Source organism: Gopherus evgoodei, chromosome 2 (assembly GCF_007399415.2).
Source record: "Gopherus evgoodei ecotype Sinaloan lineage chromosome 2, rGopEvg1_v1.p, whole genome shotgun sequence".
Classification (NCBI taxonomy): Eukaryota; Metazoa; Chordata; order Testudines; family Testudinidae; genus Gopherus; species Gopherus evgoodei.
This window is the reverse complement of record NC_044323.1, coordinates 294,035,658-294,054,647: the sequence shown is the minus strand read 5'-3', so window position 1 is coordinate 294,054,647 and position 18,990 is coordinate 294,035,658. Positions and strand designations below refer to the sequence as shown.

The following is an 18,990-nucleotide window of genomic DNA, read 5'->3' as shown; positions in this document are numbered from 1 at the left end:
GTCTTTCACAGAGCAGGAGGGGAGAGACTGGTGTTTGCAAACACAGGCCGATGCACTTACAGAAATTGGCCAGGGGATTCAGTAGCAGGTGTGAGATCCAAAGCTGCTGCTCCCTTGGGTTTCGTTTTATTTGTAAATTGACTAGCATTCACGTTGGCGGTGTCCCTGTAAATCTGCCCCCACCCCATCTCGCAATGTGTGCTTGAAGCGAATTTTGTTTAACTTTCCCTTTGGCTGCAGATGAAGAAGCCCTTGCGGGCGTCTAAAGGATGTGTCTGAAGAAAGTACTTTTTTATTGAAACATATAATGGTGCCACCTGAAGTGTGATTTACTGTAGGGCCCACTTCTCGGACTTGATAATATATTTCTATTAGATTTCTTTCTTTTGCTCTCTTTCCCTTTAAGAGTGGCACGTTTCTCTGTCTGCCTGACACCTTCTTAGGCTTAGGCAAAATAAATGTTGATTTTCATCAAAAGTAAGAGCATTGGAAGTACTAATTCTCCAGTGATGCTGACAAGCTCAGCAGAAGCTGCTCAGGTTTCCACAAAGGGCTGGCGATCCAGCCCCGCTCTTCTCTTTGGAAGCAGTTCAATCATCATAATGAAAAAGGGGCTTCTTATCCTAGCTTTCGCTAACTAGAAATTATATACCTGGTTCCCAGAAGATAGATTGCACTGCTCCCGAAATACAGAGGGTGGTATAGAGTGAAGGCACACACAGTGCTCCACAAGATTGATAACACAATTTGCAGAATCTACCATGCACAAAAAAAGAGAATATATTTTTGTTTGCAGTTGTCGGACCTCTCTGTCTCTGGGCAAAGATATGGGAGAGGGCAGAGGTAAAATTCAGCCCCCTGTGTCGAGTTTTGACCAATGTGTTGTTGTATCACACAGAAATTAATTCCAACCCTGTCAGCTGTTTATTAAAAGAATGAGTGTGGAGCCTGTTGTTCCAGTCAGCGCAGGCTTTCCATCCTCTGGATGTTCCCTTATTTGACTGAATTCCTCATGTGCATTAGATTACATTGTATTTAAAAGCAATTGTTCATTTAGATGGGTTAGGGTTTTTAAAAACTTTGTATTGCTTTGGAGATAATTAATATACTTTGGGTTCTCAAGGTGGAAGCAAAACTTTTTCAGTGGCCCCATATGTCTTCTGGAGGGGAACTGGGAGACCTGGGTCCAGGTCCCTGCTGTGCCACAGACTGTGTGACCGTGGGGAAGACACAGGCCAAGAACCTCATAGGTATTTGGATGCTTAACTTCCAATCAGCTTCCCATGTGTGCACTGGGGATAACAGCACAGCCCTGCCTCCCAGGGGCGTGCGGAGGGGAAACACATGAAAGATTATGAATTGCTTTGAGATCTACTGGTGAAAAGCTCTATAGAAGAGGGAGGGATTATTGTGTAATTTACCCCCTGACAGATTTGAAGCCTGCCTGACACTGATTCACATACAGGCTTGAGGGGAGGCCAGGGCTAGTACATGTAAGAGAAAACACTCTCCCCTGTGGTCCTGGGGAGGTCTGAAATGTATTAGTGCAAGGACCAACCTAAGCAATGAATGAGGCAAAGGAGCTCTGATACCCCAGAAGCGCTAAAGAGAGCACCTGTGTCCCAATGGGAACCTGCCTGTAGGTTTCAGTGGGACCCCATGGAGGTGTTACGGGTCCACCTGCATGGATTGGATTGCAGGATTGGGGGATAAGAAGGATGGCCCAGTGGTTAGGGCACTAGCTGGGGACTCAGAAGACTGGGGATCGGTTTTCTGCTTTGCCACAGATTTGCTGTGTGACCTTGGGCAAGTTCCGGAACTTCTCTGTGCCTCAGTTCCCCATCTGTACAATGGGGATAATAGTATCAGAGGGGTAGCCGTGTTAGTCTGGATCTGTAAAAGCAGCAAAGAGTCCTGTGGCACCTTATAGGCTAACAGACGTTTTAGAACATGAGCTTTCATGGGTGAACACTCACTTCATCAGATGCATGTAGTGGAAATTTCCAGGGGCAGGATAATAGTGCTGTTGTGAGGGTCAAATCCATTCATGACTGCAAGGCGCTCAAATGCTGTGGTGAAGGAAGCCACCGAAGTACACACCTCAGGGCCTGCCAGTGCGTTTGAAAAGTGGTGGATTGACCATGCTGATGCCAACTCAACACCTGAGGATGGAGGTGATGTAGCTCGTTTAGCCGAATGGGGATGTGCTGGAAGTGATTGCTCCTGCCATTCACTCAGCCTACGGTGGCTGATCCAGCTCACGTTAAAGTCAGTGAGCGTCTTTTCTTCTTCAAAGCACCGTGCCACAGTTGGACCCTCACAGAGTCCCTTTGAGGGAAGCAAATATTATCTCCCCTCCTGCTTCTCATAGCTAGGTAAACTGAGGCAGAGAGATTAAGGATTTCTTCTCAAGGCAATGGCTGAAGTCAGGGTCAGAGTTGAGAAATTGGTTTAAACATAAAAACAGCTTCTCACTTGTTCTGAGTGTTGTGTATTTTGAAGCACTAGTTGAGGCACTTGTGGATGCTAATTTAATTATATAATAAAATTCACACAGGAAAGCACCAAGTGTGTACAATATAGAACCAACAATCAATCCAACCAAACTATTTAAAAATGTGCACAAAGATCTGGAAGCTAAATGGGGTCAACAAAAGTTTCGTAAAGATGTTTTAAAAAAAATCTCTAAATTTCTCCATCCATTATATTTATTGTTTCGATAGCTCTTTGCAAGTTCAAAGTACTGGACCGGTATTGGCTAACAGTGTCTCACAACCCTGCTCTGCAGTAACTGGGCTGTTTGATTGTATCCCCCTGTTTTCCTTTGAAACTGATAAAAGGAAAAACCTGTATCCACAGCACATTGTTAACTAGTAGCACTCACTGCCACAAGATATTGAAGTCATGTTCCATTCAAGTGGGTGCTGGGGAAAATATAGCCGAAGAAGAAATGAAAATGAAGGTTGGAAAAGAGCCGTAAACAGGTGGGGAGAGGGATGGCGAAGAGAAGAAGAATGGAAGAGTGAGTTAGACAAATAAGTCAACAAAGAGGGTATTAGGAGATCCGTGGAAGGCTTGCAAACATGTTGGTGGGATGATGCATAGTACTAGATACCCTCGTCTCATATCTTCCTCCTTTAGGTCCTAGGTTGCTCATTCGGGAAAACGACATTTGCTCTCGGTGCCTTGTGTGCAGTATGTAAAAAATGCCGTGATTGGCTCAGAAATACAGTGAACGAAACTCGCCACAGTATGAGATAGGGGACCCCACCTGCGGGGATTGGGAATTAAGCCTTTAACTTTGAGGTTGCAGGTTCAAATTCAGCTGTGGTCAGTTCTGACCAAAATCGATTGCTAGGACTAAGTGCAATTTCTGGCAGATCGGCATCCACGTGACGGAAACCACCATTACGATGCACATTTGGAGTCGTCTTGCTGGTCCTTCGTTCAAAGGTTGAATGGGTCATGGAGACTGAACTCCCCTCTTCCTCCTAGAGTGGGTTCAGACAGTACTGGGGCAAAGTTCCCTGGCGGGTTAGCGTTGGGCAGAGCACACTTTACCACTACGCTCTCCAGAGCCACTAGTCTGATATCTTTGCTGTCACCAAGGTGCTGTTGGGATAATCAGGTGCTTTATAACTGCCAGGGAGTTCCGTGACACATTGAGAAGAGACAGGCCACTGGATTGGAGGGCAGGTGGAGCCAGAGACTGGATTAAAGCTGTCACTCCTTTCACTTTTGGAATTTCAGTAACAGTAAAGATCACTTCTCTCACCATGTTCCTCTTCAGTCCCCCTGCTGCCTGGGGAGACCAAGAGGAAATCATTTCCCTCATCGCAGTGGTTTCTCTGTTCTGACTACTACTAATTGCAGCGGTGTAATCGTGATTTAGCAATCATCTGAAGTGTTAAGGCTGGAAGCCACCTGCTCTTTGTCGGGATCACCTGGTACTGCCCATGCTGGGCCCGTGGGAGCTATTTACATTCTCAACGGTGTCCTTAGTGTAGGGAAAAAAAAAAAAAAAAGTTTATCCCAGGTCAAAACTTCCCTGACTCTAGGATGGTTCCTGCTGGGCTTTTGAAAGTGTAAAAAGTGTGTTCAAGGGGACGACACAACCTCTGTTGGGGAAGATAGGATAGCAGATCAGTAAAAATCTTATGAACATTTTTGTCCCTTCAAGATGACAAATGGTTTTTCCTGGTTGTTTTTTGATTTTAAATTACCTCTCCTCTGTTTGAGATTCATAATTAAGATCAAGCCGCATGTAGATAAGAATTTTGGCGATTAACATCCCATCAGAGCCTCTTGGGGGGAAGTGACAGGCGATTTTACAACATGCCTCTAAGAATTTCATAGCTCCTCATAAAAAATAAATAAATACCCTCCCGTCCCCCTGCGGATTTATGGCTATGGTCTGACACTGGGTGCTGTCCTTCAGCAGAGGAAGCAAACATACAGCATGATTAAATATCCCCCTGCTGATGGCTAAGAAAACACAGCTGACAAGAATGGTAAATACATTCTCTTAAGGTAAGTATCCTCTATGGACGGACTCTCTTGAATCACGTGATCTTCACTCAGCTTATTTTATTCTACACCATCTTTCGGCATAAACTAACCTGCCAATATCATCGTTCAGAAATATTGCTGGGCTGGTTTTGCAGCAATAAATCTTAGTTTGTCTGTTTATATATTTAATGTGAAGCCTTGAGGGGGGGAGCGGGATGCCTCTGCTCTTCCCCTCCATCCCCCTTCCCCAGCCCCCTCTTCACCACTAATTAGTCCATCTGAAGTGGATTGAGTCGGATGGCTTGACTGCAGTTCTAGTTGGAGGCTCCCGATTTTAGTCCTCCGTGGTGCAGATTCACTGAATTCTTGCAGATTCTGCTTTTGCCATCTTATGTTGCTTGCCTTCACCTTTCTTCCCCCCAGTAAGTGCAGTGCTTGTGAGTTCCACAGATGGGTTTCCAGTCAATCAACGCTGGATGTTAATTGTTCTTTCTTACTCAAGCTTTGGAAGTGCGGACTTTGCAACCTACATGCCATTCTCCTCTTCGCTCCCTCCCTCCCCGACCATCCTTTTGTCTCTGTACCCTGACCAGTCCGGTTTTATTTGGGTTATCTAAAGTATTGGCAAGGAGGCTTCTCGTGGCCTGTCTTCCAAGCAGGAGAGAGCAGACTTCGTGGTGTGGCTGTTCAGAGCTCAGGAACAGATGGTGAAGAGCCAAATAAAGTGTGGGCAAGAAGTTTGATCTGGTAAATCAAACTCCTGGAATCAGGACTCCTGGGTTCTATTCACAGCGCTATCGATGACTCAGTGTGTGATCTTGGGCAAGTCACTTCCCCTCCCTGTACCCGTGAAGCGGGGATAATCGTCTGTCTCTCAGAGAGAACCACACTGAGATCCTTGGATGGAAGATGGTACATAATCACCTAAGTAGTATCATTTTAGTCAAGTGCTTCTAGGGCCTTTCTGCAGAAGGGATAGACTGGAAAAGGTGCCCCTATGCAAACATGTAAATACCCTGGTATGTGATACTGCCCTTAATGGGGGGAGGCCTGTGGGGTTGGTTGTTTCTCTGCCACTGTACCTTTAAAGCTCTTAGTCTACGTCGCAGGTGACTAATTGCCGAGTCCCCAGTGACGGCCCTGCATCCCTCTGATGTATGGGTGTTATATTAAGGGTGGAAAGGTGCTAAATGAGCCCTCTTTGTTTTACATAAATTAGCTCAAAAGTCATGAATCAGTGCCACTGACACTGGGGACGTTTGGTTGCCAAGTTTAACAAGGAAGACAAATAAGACTTCCCCACCCCTGGCCACGTGAGTCACTGGAGGGCCAAGTGGGCTGAGGCACCTGAACAGACCCGTAATCATCTCCCCACCGTCACATGAAATCCCAGCAGAGTCTGAGGGAGGAATCCCCCCGAATGCAAGGCAACGTTTTAGTGGACGTTCCTCCGGGGCCTGTGACATCCTGGGCTCAGGTTAAGGTCCGTTGTGTAAATGGTCTGGGGTCTCCTGCCCTTGGGGCATGGAGACCTGAACCCCTGTAGCATCGACATGCCAGGAACCCACCAGGAGGTGCGCTCCTTGGCTTAGGGCCATCTGCTCCCCTTGCCTATGGGATTCCTTGTTCGCCAGTCTCCTACAGTGTTAACCGGTGCAGCCTGCAGGCCCACACAAACCCAACCAGCCCTTTCCAATTGTGCATTTGTCTAACAAAGCAGCAAATTCCTGATAGCCCCAGAGATCCCCTTGACCATGTCCATTCCTGACTGTGTTCCTGTGGGAGGATCATTTGTTTCTACACCTTCAAAACCTTTTAGTTCTCTCATTTCCCCCTCGGCTCACCAGCATGCAAGCTGTAATGCGTTTTTAATCGGCGTCCTGAGCGCTCTCTTATGGCCTCTGGGTCCAGGCTTCCTGCCATATGCGGACGCTGTCAGCAGGAATGGCCAGCTGTACAGCCCAGCACCCATTGTGCTTGGGAACAGGGTAACTGAATCCTACTGGCTTCAGCAGAGAGGCCTGAGAGAGGAGCCTCATTCCTCAGGATTTCTAGAACTCCGGAATTCCAGCCAGCAGGCTGGAGCTGGTGTGTGCAGAGCTGAAGCGTTGCAACTTCATGTCCCATCTGAAGAGCTCTTGGGGGCTGGGAAGGGAGTGGGGAGGGCTACAAGGAAGATGAGGTCAGGGGGTCTGGGAAACGCCTTCGCTATGGAAACGCTGCTCCGACAGGTTAAGCATAGCGCTAAAGCAGGGTCTCCAGGAGCGTGGCCTGCGACCTAAATGCAGCCTGCACCTCCCCTTCTCTTGTCAGCTCAGAATGGAGCATTGCACAGCGGGGCTGTGGTTTCTGTGAGCTGCACCCACACATGAAAGGCAGGACAGCTGCAGCCTGCTCCATTATGTGCTCGTTAGGTGCAGCGCTTGCTCGAGTGTTGGCTTTGATCTAATACTCCCTGTCTCTGGGGATGGCCAATATCCAGTTTGGTCTCAAATGGTCCCATCTCTCTGGTTCTAAGGGCAGGGTGAAGAGGGGACTTTCCAACAGGAGCCACCAATGGTATTGGCCCTCCTTCTCCCTGGGGGGCGGGTCTGTTACCTAGTACGTTTTGGAGCTGTCTACGCATTTCCTGGGCTAGCTGGCTGAGGGGCTCTGTGTCCCCAGGGGAAAGTTCTCTGATGTAGAGTGATGCACTAGGGCCACAAGGCAGTCTTGTTTCCATTGTTAATGCAGGGTGCTGAGAGGTACTTTGGGAGATTTCAGCTGATCAGGAGGGGTGGCCAAATGCTTTTAGGCAGTAACTCACTCCAGGCATCCGAACACTTGGCTCTTCTGTCACTTTCCAAGTGGTCCAGGAAGTATTGGGTGGCAGAGCCAAACTATCCCAGTGCACAGATGCAGGGTAATAGACGCCGTACAAAATGCAAAGGACTACGCCCAGCATCCAGAAGCTGGAAATTTGGCCCAGCCTTCTGCACAGAGTATCATTCTCCATTCCTGTCCCTGATCTCTCCCTCTCTTCCAGCTCAACAGCTGTGGTCTCTCGCATCTGGCTGACTCGCAAGGGGTGCTGGCACCAGACCAAGAGGAGGCAATAGAGCAGGGAATGGCCTCTTGTAGGGGTGCCTGCAAATTGTGGCCTATATCCTGGCCAGCAGTGACTCTGGAGAGGATTTGAAGTGTCATGGTGGACAAAGAACTGACCATGAGCTCCAACACAATGCCGTGGCAAAGAGAGCTAATGCTGTCCTGGGATGTATGGACCAGGGAGCAGGCGTTTGTGAACAGCGCTAGGGAGACTGATGCTGGAGACGGCATCTGGTTCTGGTGTCCGCATTTTAAAAAGGGTGAGGAAAAATTGGAAAGGGTGCAGGGAAGAGCAACAAAAAGGACTCAAGGGTTGGAAAAATGCTTTGTAGTGAGAGACTTAGAGCTTAATCTTCAGCTGACCAAAAAGAAGATCAAGAGGTGATCTGATTACCCAGGGAGAAAATGCCAGGTACTGAAGGGCTCTTTAATCTTTCAGAGAAAGAACCAGCGGCTGGAGGCTGAAGCCAGGCAGATTAAGTTAGAAATAAAGCACAAATTTGAACAGCAAGAGCGATTAACCATTGGAACGAACCACCAAGGGAAGCGGTGGATTTTCTATCTCTGGGCTCTGACCTTAGTCCCCTTCTCCCTCTACACCTTGTCCCTGGGTAATTTCATCTGCAAACACAAATTCAACTACTGTATGCGGATAACTCAGATCTACTTCTCTGCTCCAGGCCTGCCACCTTCTGTACAAGCTAGTCTCAGCCTGTCTTTGTCCATCTTGTTGATGTCTAGACATGAGTTGAAGTTCAATGTGGCTAAAGCAGAGCTGCTAATCTGCCTCCCCACCGCCTTTGGCCTAAGTCCTCCCTGGTATCCTCTTTCTTGACCATTGTGCTCAACAGCACCATCCTGCCTGTCACTCGGGCCCGGAACCTGGGCATCATCTTTGATTCTGACCCCTGTGTAGGTTTAAACATCCACTCTGTCTAAGCCTTGCAGATTCATTCTGCATAACATCTGTAAGGTCCAGCCGTTCCTATCCATCCACACACAGAAAGCTCTTGTCCAAGCTCTCATTGTCTTGAGTCCCAATTACTGCGACATCCTGTTCTCCGGCCTTGACGAAGACAACCATGCCTCACTCCTATTGATTAAGAATATCCATTCTCCTAGCCCGTCGCCTGGAGCATCCTTGAGCCCTTCTCTTTGCCTCCCTCCACTGGTGGCTCCCCCTTCTTTAGCGCTTCAGACATAAGCAGCTTGTCTTCACTTTCACTTCTTGGCCTGTGCCTGCTCTATCAGTAGTGCACCAGCATCGATTGCCCAGTTGCTAACTTGTCGAGCAAGCCCCCTAGACCTTTCTCCCATGTTGTCCCTGACACGTGTGAGGAACTTCCTGTAAACTTCTGCAAAGCCCCTTCACTGTTCACATCCCTTCTTAAAACTCTCCGTTGCTGTGATGCCACCATGAATCACGACAGCAGTTAGGCTGCTGGCGTCCGGAGCCCACTGTCTCGCACACTGACCAGTATTGGGTCATGGTTTCCTTGTACTCCTCGGTCTGTCTCCATCTGTTGTCTCTTGTCTTATACTTAGATTGTCAGCTCTGTGGAGCAGGGGCTGGCCTTTTGTTCTGTTTGTACAGCACCTGGCACAATGGTGTCCCAAGTCAGAACCGTGACTCCTAGGTGCTACAACAGTACAAATGATGATAAATAGTAATCTCTCCGTGTCTTTAAAGCAGGACTGGTTGCCTTTCTGGAAGAGATGCTTTAGTTAATGGACTCAGTGTGGGGTGAAATTCTGGGCCTGTGTTATCCAGGATGAGCTGATCTGGTGGTCCATACTGGCCTTAAAATCTGTGAATACCCAGCAGAGCTGATGAAGAGCAAAGGGTCCAGCAGCTGTGATGCCTTGGGACCAAACTCATCTCTCACAGCCCAGGGCAGTGGTTGATTCATGTCTTCTAACCCAGCGGTTCTCAACTGGATACCAGGAACTGACTTGCTGCCTTCCTAAACTGCATCAGGGAGATCTCAGGGACCGGCGCCAGTCCATGGGCCAGTCATTGAGAGATACGGTTCTGGGTGGAGCAGGACACACGGACTAACATGGATCAATTGGAAGGAATCAATCTAGATCGGGGTTTCTCAAACTTCATCGCGACCCTCTTCTGACAACAAAAGTTACTACAAGACCCCAGGAGGGGAACCAAAGCCTGAGCCCGCCTGAGCCCCACCACCCCAGCCTGAAGACCTCAGGCTTAGGCTTCAGCCCCGGGCGATGGGATTTGGACTTCGGCCCCGGGCCCCAGCAAGTTAAACGCCAGCCCTGGTGACTCCATTAGAATGGAGCCCCAACCCACAGTTGGAGAACTACTGATCTAGACACGTAATGGCATTGCCTAATTTACACAAACAAGATCTCATGCCCCTGTATTGCATCGAAAGTGTCAGCCTGATTTTCTGGGGGCGTTGGGGTTTTATTGCTGAGCTGTCATTGCTGGGCAGTAAAATAGATCAGGGATTTTGGGGGTGTGCATCTGAAGTGCCCCTCCACCCCCCAGCTCTTTCTACAGGTGCGCTCTTGTGTGCTGAGCTGTTCTCCCCTTTGCTGCACAGCTGTGATGTGCATTTAAGCGATCGGCTTCCTGCTGGGTGTTTCCTGGGGTCTGTCCTACTGCTGTTCCCTCCTTCACCAGGGCGCTGGCTGTCTGTGACAGTGTGTGGCTGGGAGCAGAGCAGCAGGATTTCCCCCATTAAGGCCCCATTGTCTGCTCTGCATTGCGAGTTCACTGCAACTGGGGGGAGAGCTGTCCCTGCCCCAAGAACACCACCCAGAACACCCTGCTCGCTGGTGCTCAGATGCAGCTTCCAGCCCCTGCCACTATGTCGTTCTCAGAGCACTCAGACAATGTTAGTCCCTCCGTTTGAAGGTCCCCCCACCCCGGCTTTAATTCCTCTTTGGAGCATTTCTCCCCATGCTGGGGATTGGGCGGGCCCCGACGTACTGCCCATGGCACTTTCTTGGGGACACAGATCCCTGAGGGAGCTGGAACTGGCAAATGCTTTGCTGCCTGCTTGTCAGGGCTTGGCAAACCCATTGACCCTCTTGTCCGGGGTGAGTAGGGCCTGGGAGCAGAACTGGGCGGGGTGTGTGTGGGGGGAATTGAAACCTGGGAGCATTTCTAGGGAGGTGAGTATGGTGGGGGGGATGCAGCTAGGTGTGTATATGCAGGGGAGCGTGTGTACACGTGAGTGGGTGCAGATAAGTGTGCGTATGGATGTGTGGGAGTGTGTGTGTATGAGTGGGCGCAGACAAGTGAGAGTATGTTGGGGGGTGAGTGGAGATGTGGGGGGTGAGTGGGTGCAGAGAGGTGGGGGTGCGTACATGTGAGTGGGTGCAGAGAGGTGTGGGGGGATGTGAGTGGTGCAGAGAGGTGTGGGGGGGTGTGAGTGGTGCAGAGAGGTGTGGGGAGTGTGTACATGTGAGTGGGTGCAGAGAGGTGTTGGGGGGATGTGAGTGGTGCAGAGAGGTGAGGGGTGCATACATATGAGTGGGTGCAGAGAGGTGTCGGAGGGTGAGTGAGTGCAGAGAGGTGGGGAGGTGTATATGTGAGTGAACGCAGATAGTATGTGACTGAGGGTGAGGAAGGGCACATTTAAAAAGTAGTTCAGAGCGCAGAGAGAGGGATCTTTGCGGGGGAAAGCAGGAGGGACAGGAAATACAGCAGAGCAAATAAAACAGCGGTTCTCAAACTGGGAGTCGGGACCCCTCGGGGTCATGAGGTTATTACATGGGGGGTCGTGAGCTGTCATCCTCCACCCCAAACCCTGCTTTGCCTCCAGCATTTATAATGGTGTTAAATATGTAAAAAAGTGTTTTAATGTATAAGGGGGGTCGCACTCAGACACTTGCTTTGTGAAAGGGGTCATCAGTGCAAAAGTCTGAGAATCGCTGAAATAAAGAAACCACTGTTAGCTCCCTGTGTGCTGGAGTACTTAAGGAGGGCGTCTGTCCCCTAAGCCCAGAGCTGCACCCCTAACCTGTAGAAAGGAAGAAAGTAGGCAGGGTAGATAAGGAAAAGTGGGAAGAACACACGTTCAGACACTACAAAAATGACATGGGTGTGACAGTGTGGAGAAAAACAGAAAGAAAAGCCCATCTCTGTTTGCAAAGTGTATGAGCCAACAGGCAGACTGGTAATGCACCGTTAAACATCGCAAAGGTGGGGACCTGGTGTCATAAACAGATAGCTAAGGGTTAATGTCTCTTTCACCTGGAAAGGGGTAACAAACAACACCTGACCAGAAGACCAATCAGGAAACAAGACTTTTTCAAATCTGGGTGGAGGGAAGTTTTGGGTGTGAGTCCTTTGTTCTTGGTCTGTTCTTTTTCTGGGCTCTGAGAGTGATCACAGGAATCTCCAGGCTTTCTAATCTTCTGTTTCCAAGTTGTAAGTACAAGGATAGTAAGACAATAGGTTTATATTGTTTTTTTGTATTTACATGTGTGTAGTTGCTGGAATGTTTTAAATTGTATTCTTTTTGGATAAGGCTGTTTATTCATTTTTTCTTTTAAGCAATTGACCCTGTATATTGTCAGCTTGATACAGAGACCATTTTATGTCCTTTTTCTTTCTTTTTTATATAAAGCTTTCTTTTTAAGACCTGTTTGAGTGTTTTTCACTGGTTAAGGCTAAGAAACGAAGGGACGGAGAAAATCTCTTTGTGTTAGATTTACTAAGCCTGACTTTGCATACCCTCTGAGTGAGTGGGGAGAGAGATTTGATCTCTCGGTACTTGTGTTTCAAAGACTTGAAGCAGGGAGGGTGGAATCCCTTTGTTTAGATTCACGGAGCTTGAATCTGTATATCTCTCCAGGAACTCAGGGAGGGAACACCTGGAGGGGAAGAGGGAGAAGGGAAGTGCATTATTTCCCTTTGTGGTGAGACTCAAGGAATCTGGGTCTTGGGGTCCCCTGGGAAGTTTTGGGGGGACCAGAGGGTATCAGGCCCTAAAATTCCTGATTGATGGCAGCGATATCAGATCTAAGCTGGTAATTAAGCTTTGGAGGTCTTGTGCTAGCTTCTCATGTTCTGAACTCTAAGGTTCAGATCTGAGTAGGAGAGTTATGACACCTGGGCTAGCAGGTCTAGTCCTGAGGCTAGCAAGTGCTGTCATTTGCATTCAGGCTGTTCCATCTTCCCCCTCCCAGCAGTAATACTCCATGGCAGCACAGAACTGATGGCAGTTGCTTCTTGGAAGCTGGAGGATTTACACTCTGACTGAGGGCCCCATGAAGTCACTCTTATAATGTCCTTATTGAGTTGTTAATAGATAATTGTCCGTGTCATGTCAGCCTACCCCTTTGCAAAGGTGAGTGTCAGCTGTTTGATGGAGCAGCAGATGATTTGAGATGAGGTGGTGCCTTCTAATGAGGTTGATAGTCTTGTGCCTAAAGTCTGGGTATACTGGTCCTATACAATGATTATGTGGTGAAGAGATGGAAGGGGAGGAGGGCATGGAAGAAGTGGGACTAGCTATAATTAGTATCCATGTGATGGCTTCTCGGTGAAATGTGTTCTCGAAAGCAGAGAACTTGTCTCCCTCGGAGTCCAAGAAGGGCATTGAACTCTCCGAAATGGCCTGTCTCGTCCTGTGTGATGAGCAGGTGAATGCAGGTCTCTAAAGCACTCTGAGATTCTCAGGTGAAAGGGGTGATAGCAGCACAGAGTGTTATTGCCACTTTCCGTCCCTCTCCACGGCTGGTGTTTGCAGCTAGATAAAGTTCACTCTTTAATATCAGAATGTTTAATCTCTGATGATATTGAAGTCCTGGGGAAGTCCCTGTGTGGCTGGGAGCAGGGAGCCCTCACTTTTAGACATATGCTCTGTTCCCGCAGGCAATTCATAGTTTCTGCGCAAGGAGCAGCTCTTTTCATCCTGTACTTTCAGTCTAGAGCAGGCCCAGCAAACTAGCTGCAACTTTTTGAACCCTTTGGAGTCAGTGGGTGCAGAGCACTCTTGCTCTTAATTGAAACATTTGCTGCATCAGGAAATCACAGCTGTTAACGTAGCCACTCGGGGACTCTGAGTATCACAGAGCCTGTGAAGGTCAGAGGTACCTATATACATAGATTGGCTCATTGGCATAAGCAGGTAAGGAACTAAGGCAATGAATCATCCAAGCCTGGTTTCTGTAAACATCACATCTTCTCTGTGGAGCCAGCCAGAGGGGGGATTGGGAATGGTATTTTACAGAAGATGGAAGATCGGATAGGCAAGTTAGCACTGAATAGCAAGACCGGAAGAGACATCACTAAAGAATAAACATCTGATGGGAAGTGTCATAAATCTGAAGACTAAATTCCAACTCTTAAAAACTTACATGTGGCTGGCATTAAATTATGGCTGTGAAACGTAGACATTCAAACCCTCATAATAAATAAACTACAATCATTCAAATTATGGTGTTACAGAAGAATTCTGAAAATATCCTGGATACACCATGTAACCAGTGAAAAGGTTTTGGAGATGACTGGAACTAGGCAAACAGTAGTGAGCAATCTTTCATAAAGAAAGATTTGATTTGCAGGATACTTTTAAGAGATCCCCGGGCGATGAATGTTTCTGGGCACTGGAAGGGAAAGTTGGTGGCAGAACAACACCAGGCAGAAGACGACAACCATGGATGGAGGGTGGAATGTCCCAAGTGGATCAAAAGCATTGTTCATCCACAAAGAGATTAGCAGAGACCTGCACGGAATGGGCTGCCATTATTGCAAACTTCCGGAAATGGAGATGCCACATAAGAACAACAGTATCTTCCAGCCCATTGTGAAAGAACCAGAAACCAGCATTTCTCAGCTGTGCTGTTTGCTGCAGCTTAGCCTTCCCATGAAGGAATCTTGTTACCATGAGGTGACTGTAAATCCAGGGCAGTTTGGGAAGGACGACGTTTTCGGTAAGTGATGCAGGGACACAACCCCATGGCTGCTTTTGATGTCAGTGGTAAGACAAGGTGGTTGAGGTTAAAGAGTCAGTCAGTCTAAAACGCCTAGAGAGCTGTTGCCATTAAAAAAACAACAAATGATTCCCAACAGTTTCCTAGCGCCAGGATGATGTACCCTCGTGTGTGGTATTAGCAATGCAGGGATGTACCACAATAAGGATTGGCCAGCCCTGATTCTCTAATGCTATTGCATTATTTTAAATGGAGCTGACAGATTTTCAGATCTTAATTATTTCTCGCCATTGCTGCTGTCTGTTTGCTTTCTGCACGTCACTAAAGTTGTACGCTGCAACTGGATTGGTCAGTTTCACTTTATTATCCTGATTATTTCTGTTCCAGGAGTGCCCAGAGGCCTGAACTGAGATCAGGCCCCCATTGTGTTAGGTGCTGTACCGAGACAGTGAGGCTCTGTCCCAGACTGCTTACAGTCTAAATAGACGAGAGAGACAAAAGATGGGAGGGGAAATTGAGGCACAGGGAGGCGAAGGTCACTTTGCAGGTTGGTGGCAGAGAGGGGAATAGAATCCAGGTCTCCTGACTCCCCATCAAATGCTCTATCCCCTGGGCAACACTACCTCCCCATTAAGAAATATGATAACTTGGTTTCTAGTTAGGTTAGCTTCCTAGCAGCAAGAGCAAATGTGGAAATACCCCCCACAAAACATTCCTGTGTTTGTTAGATTTTTGTAGCACCCCCATAGCTTGTGCAGCTAGCCTAAGGGCACAGGGGAGTTGCAGAGAAGGAGGGTTGCTAGGATGCTCTGGGGAACAGGGAACATATCTGATGAGAGGAGACTTAAAGAGCTTGGCTGAAATGTAGCAAAAGGAAGGCTGAGGAGAGACCTGATTGCTCTCTCTAAATCCCTTGGGTAGGGGGAGGGGTGCTGAGGAGGAAGAAGAGCTATTTAAGATGGACAATGTCGGCGCAAGAGCAAACGCAATAAACTGGGTGTCAATACATTGAGGCTGGAAATTAGAAGGAAGCTTCGAACCCTCAGAGTGAAGTTGTGGAGCAGCCTCTCAACACTAGCAGCAGGGGACAAATAACCAAACTGATTGTAAGATGGATGATCTGACAGAGTTGCCTGTGATAGCAGGGGACTGGGTTCAGTGACCCAGCAGGTCCTTTCCAGTCCTCTGTTCCAGTGACAGAAGCAGGATGAGACCCCCTGTGTTCACACCACTGGCCCAAGCGCCATTCTCTCACTAGCCTCATAGCAGAGGCTCCCTATTATGGAGAATCTCATTTAATGATCATGTGCTTGGCACTATTAAGCCAGTCCCTGCCCCTGGCTGCTTACAGGTTAGGGCCCTGCCGGGTACGACTAGACACATTGGGAGATCCACGTTTAGGGTTATTTCGGTTTTCCAATCTCCCTCCTTTCTCCTGTGATTTGACGTTGGGTGGGGAAGAGGTTTGCCATGGGATGGTGTTAGAAGCGAGCCTTTCGGGAAGGTTTGCGTGAAGAGAGGCTGGGAACCCAGCGGGCCCGGTTTGGGGAGTGGCTTATGGATGCAGCCAGCATGGAGGAAGGCATGACGATGAGAGTAGAAGGAAACCAAGGGGTATGAGCAGCAGAGTAAGGGGAGCCCAAAAGATGAGCTCTAGCCCCAAGTGGGATGGAACGAGACCCTGGGGCTGGGCCAAGAGTGAGAATGGATATGAACTCTCCCTCCGCGCCCCTTCCCCAGTAACACTGCCTGCCCACCCCCACCTCCAGCTCAGTGAAAGAGGGTTAGTCACACTGGCTTAGCAGCAGCTGCTGCCCCACTAAATGCCACTCATTTGTTTTGGGAGTCAACCAGATGGCATCTGCCCAAGGCTTGGAATTCTCCAGTGGTTCACAGCTGCCAAGAAATACAGGCTAGTGCAGTGTTGCTGTGTGTGTGTGTAAGTGTAAAATACATACACAGTCCCTAGTCAGAGCTGTAACATGGCCCTCAGTGCTCATCTAGGTGACTTTCCATTTGAGGATCCCAAAGCGCTTTGCAATCACTAACGCTGGCAAGGGATGGAAAGAGGATTTCCAGTGTATTGATGAGAAAACTGAGGCTCTGAGGAAATAATGGTATTGTGTTAAGTGACGTGCCCAAGCTCATATGGCCAATGAGTATCAGAGCCAGCAACAGAACCCTGAGCTGTTACCCCTCGTCATATCCACTGGACTTTTTGGAAGCTGTGGTTCAGTTCCCTGGCAAACATTGTAGGGTTGGCTAGTGGTGGGGGTCTGGTGGCCGCTTCCTTCTGTGCTGGGTGTCGCTGCGAGGCGGCTTGTTCGGCCAGGTGTGTATTGCAGTGTTCTCGGAAGGTGAGATGGCCGCTGGGCTAGCAGCTTCCTGGCCCAGCGGAGGATTTGAAGATGAGGACAGGGAGCTCTCACTGTCCTTAGATCTAGGCTAACCTCTGTTCTCATCACAGCTCCATTGCGGGAGTGGAGATCATGGCCAGTGGCTGAGCTCCCGCACAGTGTGCAAGTGGTGCTCTCCGAATCCTATTCCACTGTGCAGGCGGGGGCCTGGCCTGGCCACAGAAAAGTGAGCAGAGTTTGGCCCTCTAAGCCCATATTATACAGCTAGCATGTGCATAGTTATCTTCTCCAGTGCTGTGGCCCCTCTGCTCTTCCCATAATGCATCTGGGGCTCGCCTCTAACCGCTTCCTCTGCCATAGATTTATATTCCCCAACTGCTAGCTACGATCGTCACCACAATCCTCACCTTCCGCTTTCGCCTTCTCTTTCCAGGGAAGCCTCTGCAGATCAAGCCCAGGCTGTGAGGTCAGCTCCCTGGATTCAGCATCTCTCCCGCCCACCTCATGCACTGGTCCATCCAACCATCCAGCAGCCGAACGCCTCAGGAAACACAGCGGCCAGGCCGGGCCCGGCACCTACCTCAGGACAGCAAGACAGGAGGAGGCCTCCTCCTGATTTGTGTTCCATTTCGATACGTTCATTTGACCCTGAACCTGGTAACAGTAAATGTCCCAGATTCCCCCAGCCCCGTCTTGCAGGGAGGCGGCTTTGTAAAAGCATTTTAATTTTGGAATAAATGATCTTTTAATCTGGTTTATTTAAAACAAACCCCTTCCCAAGCCCCTGTTTAACTTCAGCTTGCCTGGTCATTCTTGAGTTACCCGGGTTCTTGGTGCCGTGTTTGGAGCTTTGCAGTTGCTGTAATTCTCCTCACAGAGATTTGAGGAAGGGACAAGAGTTAAAGAAACCTAACTCTGTTTCTCTTTATTGCCAGGATGCCGCATTGCCCAGTTGGGTATATTTCAACAGCACTGTCTGTTAGTGGGAAATTATACTGCATGATGAGAGGCTGGAGAACTTCAGCCAGCCAAGAAGTACAGCAATTGCCTAGAAATGAGGATGTGAGCTTCTTACAATCGTCAGGATAGGAATTTGTTTTGGGGGTGAGGGGTGTGCAAGGGGGCTGTGGCTTCCTGTAGCCATGTGCTGAAGGGGTGTGTGTGACCCAAACAGAACAGCCATATGAGGTGAGCTCTGAAGCCATTTCAGAGAAACAGTTATGCCCTTGGGCCAAGAAATTGGGTGTAGGTGGGAGAGGAGCGGGGAAGGAAGCATTTCTGAATTGAAATGCAAGCCCCCTAATATCTAATGCACCCAGAGGAGTCTGTTTGCTAGTGATTTGTCTGCAGGTGACGGGGCCCAAGAAAATCCTGTGATCCTGCAGTGTGTGATGGGGCTTTGCAGGGCAATCATCTTCCCCCATCCCGGTACCCCTCCAAGAGGAGAGGAGACCACAAGGGATGCGGTGAGACTAAGAGGACAGGAGGTGAAGTCTGTAGTCAGCACAGTGGGTTCCATGCTGCTGCTTTCAGTGAGCACTGCCTTGTGATCCCGCTGCTTTCCCCGCCTATATCTGGCTCATGCAAAGAGACGAGGAACGCAACCTGATTCAGTATTCCAGGGAAAAACACTAGGCTTGTGAAAGCTAAGGATGACAGAGTATCTAGTTGGGAAAGAGCGAGGAGCCGCGGACTCTGAATTAGACATTTTTTAATGGTAGTTTCTCCTCTTCTCTACTGTGGCAATAGCAGGGTGCAAGGAGACAGATGCATATGGAGCATAGGCCTCCCACCCTAGGATTTAGTGCCCTTCTCAATGTGGGCTGAATTCCAGCTCCTTCAGTTCAGGTCCAGGGAAAATAACCTGTTTTCTTGGTTTAGAAGCCAGCATTCTCTGATCTGCCAGGTTCATAGAATGATTGTTAAGTGCATCAAAGACGCTGTCTGCTTAGCTCCCAAATGTACAGGCCAAATGCCCTCCTGGATAAATCCACCTCCATCCCTGGGGGGGGGTTTGTAATATTCAGAACTCCTTGGTTGCTTTATTTTTAACTGATGTGTTTACAGTGGGTCAGACTCGAATGAAATGGAGCCCCAGTGATGTGCTCGGAGATGATATAAA

General features: G+C 48.7%; 1 protein-coding gene across 1 annotated transcript in view; it reads left to right on the top strand.

Moving 5' to 3' along the window:
* Window positions 1–17,622, top strand: part of ZC3H3 (zinc finger CCCH-type containing 3) — a 351,980-nt gene extending 334,358 nt beyond the window's left edge. The window contains exon 12 of the mRNA XM_030553922.1: window positions 17,302–17,622. Coding sequence (XP_030409782.1) covers window positions 17,302–17,333 — 32 coding nt within the window. The 3' untranslated portion in view covers window positions 17,334–17,622. The remainder of the gene's footprint in view (window positions 1–17,301) is intronic.
* The last annotated feature ends 1,368 nt before the right edge of the window (window positions 17,623–18,990 follow it).